At 36.4% G+C, this 9,063-nt stretch overlaps 2 protein-coding genes across 4 annotated transcripts in view; one reads left to right on the top strand and one right to left on the bottom strand.

The window, feature by feature from the left end:
• LOC121371146 (E3 ubiquitin-protein ligase TRIM56-like) overlaps positions 1-9,063 on the top strand; it is a 29,064-nt gene that overhangs the window by 12,340 nt on the left and 7,661 nt on the right. The gene's annotated exons all lie outside the window — the stretch shown is intronic.
• LOC121371148 lies at positions 418-8,663 on the bottom strand. Of its 3 annotated transcripts, none has more exons than XM_041496819.1 (2): positions 8,440-8,663; positions 418-5,325 (listed from the first exon to the last, which is right to left on the bottom strand). In XM_041496819.1, exon 2 carries the CDS (start codon positions 4,376-4,378, stop codon positions 3,365-3,367), a length of 1,014 nt encoding a protein of 337 aa, XP_041352753.1. In that variant the 5' UTR covers positions 4,379-5,325; positions 8,440-8,663; the 3' UTR covers positions 418-3,364. The 3 variants fall into 3 exon arrangements, with proteins under 3 accessions (XP_041352753.1, XP_041352752.1, XP_041352754.1); XM_041496818.1 differs by having other exon boundaries at positions 418-5,328; XM_041496820.1 differs by having other exon boundaries at positions 418-5,328; positions 8,440-8,656.

The following is a 9,063-nucleotide window of genomic DNA, read 5'->3' on the forward strand; positions in this document are numbered from 1 at the left end:
CCACAGAGAGGATAACACACACCACGGCCTTTGATATACCAGTCGTTGTGCACAGGCTGGAACGAGACATATCCCAATGGGCCCACCGAAGGGATCGACCATAAACCGACCACGCACAGAGTGAGCAATTTACCACTGGGCTACGATTATGTGATGAATATCCTTATTGTTTGACATTACATGTGTGTGTATGCATGTGTGTTAACGGTGTGTGTTAACGGTGTGTGTGTGTGTGTGTGTGTTTATTTTTAACTGTGTTTTTATATTTAAAAGTGTTATATATGTATGTTATATTAATTTGTTGATGTTCCGAATAAAAAGATTAAAAATATATATAAAAAATAGGACGTGCGAATCTGTGCAGTAGCATCGAAACCTGCCAAATGACAGTTTGTGTTTTTAACTATTAGAAATCGGTTGGTAGTACACAATATTTATATGCCTAAATATTAGAAGGATTGTTCACACGTCCATCACATAGTATATATATAATTTTTGCACATCTTAAAATAAAATCGTCCTTTAATATCACAGGTATTAAACTTATATCGTCCGTCGCCCTGTTTCGGTGAGGGCCCTATTTCGGTGGTTTCGTCGTTTGTGCTCAACAGTACGTACATTTGAAGATTTCTGACGTCGTTGGCTTTTGCATGGGGAAAGTAAACAAATGTCTGTCACATTCACAGAAATGTTCGAAGGAATAATGTTAAAACGAGCAAAGAAAGCAAGATCGAACTTAACCCACTCATAAACACGGCACATTTCTTGCTACCTTTTTTCTATGATTTTCTATGTTATTTGAAAGAAAACATATTTTTAAAACTTTTTTTTGTCTGTTCTCAGCTGTACTGCTATTTTATTATTTGAAGTCACATGATTGTCAAGGTGTCTTCTGGAAAAATTCACTTTACAGATACTTGCCAAAAATATATGGTCCTTATATGTTTTAACATAAAAATCTTTCTTGATATCTGGTTATATATTTACTAAAACTCAAAATGCAGCTTATATTTTTTAACCAAACAATTTTACCATTATAATTATTAATTTGTTCAACTTTTAACACAATTGCAAGACATCAGAAATGTTATATTCGTTTTCTTAAAATGTCTGTTCAACATTGGTTCTTGGGGACTCCATTTTGTCTTAAAATATTTAAAATTTTTTTTATAAATTATTATAAGAACAACATACATGTTTTAATAGAACACTGAAAAGTTTTGTGTTGGAAAGTTTTGACTGTAAGCTATACCACTGAAGGTTTCACTCACCGAAACAGGTACGTAGTTCACAATATTTACTGCTGATGCATGCTACAGGTTTTGACGCACGTGCGGTGATCTTTGCTACATAGAGGCCAGTTTAGTGCTCATTTAAAGCGTAGAAATACTAATAAAAAGGTAGCTATTTGCATAACAACGGTCTGTTTAAAAATATTGATATGATTTAGAATCGAATGCTTATTCTCATCGAAACTGGTCCACCCATGATATATAATTAAACAATATTTAATATTATTGTATATCAAAAATATCCACACCTCTTCTATTTTAAATTGACATTCCCGTCCATAAGTAGTTATATATTAAAAATAAAATTATCATTCCAAAATATTTATGCAGAAAAAGAAACAATAAAGCATATTTACTTTTAAATAATTACAAACACTAAATGTAATTAATTAATCCCATTTAGTCTATTAACATTTAAAGAAAACAAAAAGGGAGAAAAAAACTAAGTATTTTGTAACAAACATGGCCATTAAATAAGACCATGATAACATTTTAAATTTTAACCACATTCCCGCATTCATCCTTCGTCCATTCACTCTCTTCCACGTCTTTTGTACGGATAGCTTTTCTCTTTTGTTTTCTGGTTAGTACAACACCACGAATCGAATCATCCGCTGGGCCTTTAATCACGAACTCTGTGTTGCATCATGGTGAGCATTTCTCCCCTCAGCTTGGTTACCCCTCATAGGCTTGCTAACTTTGACTTGTTCATGGCTTGCCTGGGTCTCTTCTTGCATTCCATCATCACCAGTACTGTCGCTGTCACTGTCATCCACATGCTCGCTGTCGTATTCATTCATACTGCATACACACCCATCAAAACTATTTCCACATTTTTGACACAGAAAGGTTTTCTTACAATGTCTGACGACATGTCCCATCTCTTTGCAGAAATAACAAGTGATATTAGGGCAATCTCGAATCGCTTGACTATCTGACATACAGTTACAGCACACTATACTTTGACTGTCATGCAAAACACGAAAAAACTCCACACCTTCAACAGTGTCAAATGTCATCGAATAAGGTAAACTCTTTACATCAGGTGGAAATTTAACACACGCGTACCTGGTTCCATACGCATTGTGAGTACCTTTGTAGAATCGCCTATAAATAGGCGTTATCAACTCAATGTTCGTCGATTTCAATCTTTCCTCTATCTCGTCATCCGAAATATATGTTGGCAAGTGCAAAAAGGAAACAACAACACTGTCCGAATGTAATAGCTTCGTCTTCATTTTCATGCCATTCACTTCCAAGGAATCATTATTCGAAATGATTCTCGCCTGCACAACATCATCCACAGTCACTTCATGCCTGCCAGGTCCCTTTGGTACACATGCATGAATCACATCGCCAACCTGCTCACTAAGAAATTGTATCAAGTCGCCAGCCGCCATCTTCCTATTGTCACCGACATCAACGACGACCGTGCATTCCTTCTTGTAGATCAATTTCTTCACATCCTCCTTCTCCATATCTCCACTCAGACTACTCTCCACTGGTTTTTAAAATAATCCGAAATCAGACACCTTGTCAATTAAAAAACACTTTTTAAAACTTTCCAAAACGGGAGCCGAAGTGAAACGTGTCCTCCATCTCAAAACCCAAACCGGAAGTATCCGTCCTATCTACTCGGCCACCGTGACTTCTACAAATATAGAAACACTTTAAGCGGTAGTTAAGATTGTGTACTGTCACAAACTCGGTTCAAAACTAGTGTTGGTTTTTAAGACAGTCCAAGTCAGTATTAAGTTGTATTGTTTTTCAGCAAACTATGCGCACAAAACCGTTTTATTATTTTGCAGTTTTCATGGAAGTATCCTACATATTACTATCATTTGTTTCAAAAATATTGATGTATGTGTCCGAAAATAGATTTCTAGGCACATAGTACTCTTGGTATTATCAGTACTGTAACAATGACTCACAAAGCATTGCTCATGTCCAAATGAGTAACATCAGTCTAAAACAGTTATGATTTCCCAAAATATAATTGGTCGTTTTCATTTTCTATCTAAACATTGACCAATAGTTAAAATTTGATCATTTGTAAACCTGCACTTGACTATTTATTTAAAAACAGTTTTATACACATTAATGTCTCCGCAGTAGTTTACTACATACAGTAAACCGTCGTCATCAAATGCAAGATTCACAGGATTCGTCAATTCATCTCGCTTTGCTGCATAACAAAGTAATCTAGTGCCAGCCTTGTCAAACACCCATATGCTGGATGCAAACATATCTACAGCATAAATCAGACCATTTCTATCAACGCACGCGGCGTGCGCTCTCCAGAACTGTGTTTCTTTACACCGAGTAACTTCCTCTCCTTCTGGTGTAAGAACTCGAACAGACTTATTTCCCCATCTCCATTCACAGACAAGGAAATTTCCTTCTCCGGTCACGCTGAGGTGTGCAAGAGGATATGAAAGTTGAACTGGTATCTTTTTCATTAGTTTTCCACACGTATCATATACTCTAAAACCATGGAACCCCACGTAACCTACAATGAAGCCTTCGTCTCTGTAATTTGCTAGGCATACAGTAAAGTCTTTTTCAATGGGTAGCATGGAACACAACAAAATCTTTTGCATCAGTTTTCTGTCTTCGCTAAATAAATAAAGATAATTCTTATGAATGACACCAAGGACTCCTTTACACACAGCTATTGCATATGGAGAAATATTTTCACTGGTAGCACTGAACTTTAACACCCCAGTTAGAGAGATGTGTTTGATTTTGTGATTTGCGTTGTCTGAAATCAAAATGGTTTTATCGGAAACTGCCATTCCTTTAACAACTGGCCAGTATTTATCGATTGAGAACATCGTGCTAAAACGTTTTACACATTGCAAGGATATTTTACACTGTGGTTTAACTGTCACCTGTGTTTTAGATCCCACAATGGATGTACATTCATCTTGTGAACAATCCTCGCGGTTTTGTATTGACTCTTTTAACTCACGATTACATCCATTTTCATCTTTGTAATATAGCAGTGTTTTATCTGAAACTATCGCAGAAGAAGGTGTTTCTGCTAGTTCGTGAAGACGTTTTGTGACTGCCTGTTCTAGATACATAATCTCCCCTTCTCTGCCGTCTTCTATAAGTTTCTTACAAAACTCCAAACAGCTGATAGACAACGATATTTTGAAATTTAGGTTTCTCACTTGTGCCTGGTAGTACTTCTTTTCACTACTACATTTATTGCTCACCAAATATAACACATTCTCCTTTTGATGTCGTATTCTGTCCAACAGATTTGATACTTTGTCTTCTACATTTGCTGTAGCTTCTTCTTTATTTTTCTTTACAAGGGAAACGTTTTTCAGCCGCTATTTCTTTTTCAGCTTCAAAGTGTTGTACTTTTCCACTAATTTTCACAGCACATGAAACAAGTTGGTCTCGCTGAAGGGCAACTGCCTCAGACACTGTTAGAAATCTGTGATCAAGATGTTTAACCAAAATACAGGTCAGACATGTAGGTGTTTCACAGGTCTGACAGAAATACTCTATGTCCTTGTCCTTGTGTTCTAAGCAGGTTAATTTGTGTAGTTTCCTGAGTTGTGTATCATATGATCCTGTCTTGATGTCTTCCAGGAGAACCTTCTTGTGGTTCCAAGTCGTGGAAGAAGCATTGTGTCCATCAGAACAACTTGGACATAAGTAGTCTCCACAATGCAGACAGCGACTTTTGGCAGGTGAAGTAATTCCTCTCAGATTACAGGTTGTACATTTGCTGTCTTGGTCGGTTTTCGCTTTCAGAACATCTATGAGGCCATTGATTAAGAAGTTTGTTTTTAGGTCAGACACTGTTCTATTTGGTAAGGTGACACATCCTCTGCATTCTGGACATAATATTGAGCCACGTTTATCAGAGATCTTCAACAATTTCTCTAAACAAGCGGAGCAATACGTGTGAACACAAGGAAGTAGTTTTGGTTGTTCATAAATATTGAAACATATGTTGCATGTCAGGAAATCTTCACAAATTGTTTTAGTAACGGATTTTGATGCCATTTTTGTCCTGCTGGAAATAACAAACAGATTCACTTAATACTTGAATGTTGAAGATTAAAAGGAAAACATTTTGTTTGAAAATATTATTTATTTTAAACTTTTGGAATATACTTTGCATTTTAATTTCAAAGACTTGATAACAATATTTTTTTAAATTTCAAAATTTCCCAAACATTAGATGTATGTGTATTAAATAGTATATGGTTTCACTTGGAATATATTTAAATACACTAACTAACTAACTCTAACACACTCTCTCACACCTCTCTCACACACAACCAGTGAAGCTCTCATACCGGTGGATTAGAACCACGGACCCAGAGTACGAGAATGCGCTCTACCACTGGGTCCGTTCGGCAGGATTTGATTTACACACACACACACACACCCGTCGACACACACACACACACAACAAACACAAAACTGTAGGCCAAAACTATCAACCGTTCATTGATTTGATTTATTGAACCAGAAACACTCTGAGTCGATCCAGAGTAACTAGCGGTCAAAACGACTATGAGCTTAATTAGTGGAATCGAACCCACAGTATGGGAGTCTACTGAACTAATAGAGAAATCCCCACAATCTACTGCCATTAGGAGCACTTCATACCTACACTATTACATATGCATAGCACTGGGCCCAGAAAATAACTTACATTACACAAGCTTGAATTAGAGGGGGGGGGGGGGGGGGGGGGGGGGTGATACATACATTGATCTTTTAGTTAACAAAATACCAAAACGAAACCACTGTCACTGTATTCATATTAAAAATACCTTTCCATTGAGGAATTAAATTTGATGATAGCTTTATTTTAGACCCCTCCCAACCCCCAGGATAGTTTTAGAGGTCAAAATGGCAAGTGACGATTAGCAAATACGTCACAATATCACAGTTTGTTTCATGAAATGTTTTGTTTTGTGCCTATATAATAAATTACGGTACCAAAATACTAATCTTGCTATCACTGGCCTCCAGGCCTGCAGGAATGTACTTGCCAGGTTGGATAAGTCAAGACAAAAAAAAGTAGCCCACAATGCCAGCCATAATTTTGTGTTCTACGGTAATAATTTTCTTTGAACCATTTGGTAATCGAAGAAAAATCCAAGTGATGCCTCCAATGTAAATTAAGCCATCTGGCATAAGGCTGGTAGGTACTGGATTCACAACCCGCTACCGACTCCCACCCAGATCGAGTTTTAACGACTCAGTAGGTACGTGTAAGACCACTACACCGACTTCTCTCTCTCTCTCTCTCTCTCTCTCTCTCTCTCTCTCTCTCTCTCTCTCTCTCTCTCTCTCTCTCTCTCTCTCTCTAACAACTAATTAACCTACTATCCTGGAAGGATAGCTGAGGTGTGTGCCTACACTGCCCAGGGCAGCGTGCTTGAACCTTAATTGAATATAAGCACGAAAATAAGTTGAAATGAGTTAATGAAATGAATGAATGAAGAATATTTTTAATAATTAAGTATTTAGATAATCATACATTTTTGTTTTCTTCCTCTTGTGTTAAATGTTTCTATTTCTTTTAGAAGTTACTTACAATTTAAACACTCTGAACATGAAACAGACAAAGCGTGGCAAGGTTTGACAAGGGAATGGGCCTTGCAAGTTCTCATATAAGAGATTACATGCAGGGGTACCGTTCAAAGGAAAGTTGGAAAATGCTGATTTCTGCATCTTATTTCTGGAAAATATCTATGACCATCAATGTGTATATTATACAAACATTCTTTTTTAAAATATACCCGGAGAGTGAAAAACATAAACTGCTTAAAAAAGTGTTTTAAAGACAAAAGGCAGGGGGGAATCATTTATTTCCAAAACAAATAAATTCATTTCTCACAACTTATTATAAAGGAATGGACCGCATTAGTTTTACACAAATAAATATTCCAGAAATATTTCTTGTAGCTATATCACACGTATATTATGTTGACATTCTGATTATATTGTCTAAAAAAATAGATTTGAAGTTTGTTGAAACAAAGGGCGCAGTGAATCACATCTCAGAAATTGCATTGACAGGCCCCTGAAACGTGAATGTGTGTATAAAGTCTGCAGCGAATACAAACATCTTTTTTTTTTAGCTGAGTTGTGTTAAAATTGTCGACGAGACTTTCGTCAAAAGAGCAAAGGTGTATAATATTGTTCTAAAGGCTTTGCTAGAAAAGAGAAGTGATTCCGAGTCTGCAGTTATGCTTAAATACTTTAGAAAACATACTGACTTACATTATATTCAATATTATCTAGATACAAAAAACAACAAACAAACAAACAAAAAACCACCACTAAAACCCATTGATTAATTAACCATCGGGTATTGGTTGTCAAACGTTCGGTAATTCGAACACGTCTTCAGACAAAAGCCGCTACATTAGTAGCAATATATTTTTATGTGCACGTTTCCACAAACAGGACAGCACATACCATGACTGTCTATACCAGTCGCGGGACACAAAATGATAATAAACATTCTGGTAACTCATTAAAGCATATTTAAGTAATAACAAAACGTTTTATAACAAGAGGTCAATACATTTGTAACCCATTTTCTAATTACGAATTGTTATAAAGTTATATATAACCTTGGGAGGGGTACAATAATGATGCTAAACGCATGTTTTATGGCTTTTTAGAAAGATATTCCAATGGATAAGATGATAGGAATGGTTTCGTATTGAATTTCAAAAATAATATTTGATCAACCCCTCTATAATGATTGTTTTACTTTTAAAATTATTTACAATAAAAAGAATGGTTTGGACTGGACAAATGGCAATATGCATTTAATGTCTTCACAACAGCAATTGGCATGAGGGAGAGGACACAAGCCACAAATATTTAGATCAAAATATACCAGGGGAGAAACCACCCGGATAAACAGCGAAATGACTTTACCTGGGGACGAAATGACTCGGGGCGAAAATGGATAAGGGCGAAATGACTCGGGTGCAAAATTGTTTTGGGGCGAAACGACCCGGGTAAACAGAGATTTATGATTAACGACAAAACTGTAACGATCCTCTGTTTATTTACATTGACAATTTACTCACAAATCACGGGTGTCACGGGACGCTATTATCATGTACCTGTACTTTTACAGTCGACTTACCTCAAAGAACCAGAGCGGTATGAAGTTAATATTGAACCATTCAGCCATATGTTACACTCAACAGTCTTAGTTATTATGAAATCATTTGAAAACACACCACCATCAAACTGACTACACCAGTATCAGTTCCTAGCCTCTAGTATGAGTGTCAAGACAAGAAGAAACATGTATCACCCAATTGGACGTCAGGTCACCAAGGCTGTATTTAATATTATTTATGACACCTGATAACGTCCTGTATATAAAATCAGGGGCGGATACAGAATGTTCTGAAGGAGTGAAACATTAAAAGGTGGTGGGGCGGGTGGGACATGTGCTGACTTAATACTGGTACCACTCTATACACTACATCAATGCGATTGGCTAAACGGTGCTAGATTTTGTTTTGTTGGAGGTTTTGGTGTTTGTTTGGTTGGATGGTTTTTTCTGTTGGTGGGGTTTTTTTTTTTGTTTTTTTTTTTTTTTTTTGGGGGGGTTATATTTTGTTTGTTGTTGTTGTTTGTTTGGGGTTTTTATATTTGTTTAGGGGTTGCATTCACATCTCAATGTTCGAAAAATAAAAACAAAAAACCGGTCCCTTCCCCCACCCAACTGACAGTAATTTTTTGTAAGTAGCCATATTAT

Source organism: Gigantopelta aegis, chromosome 4 (assembly GCF_016097555.1).
Source record: "Gigantopelta aegis isolate Gae_Host chromosome 4, Gae_host_genome, whole genome shotgun sequence".
In the NCBI taxonomy this organism is placed as follows: domain Eukaryota; kingdom Metazoa; phylum Mollusca; class Gastropoda; order Neomphalida; family Peltospiridae; genus Gigantopelta; species Gigantopelta aegis.

Bases quoted from the DNA above. Each gene is read 5' to 3' on its own strand.
- LOC121371148 (XM_041496819.1), bottom strand. From the start codon at position 4,378: ATGTATCTAGAACAGGCAGTCACAAAACGTCTTCACGAACTAGCAGAA.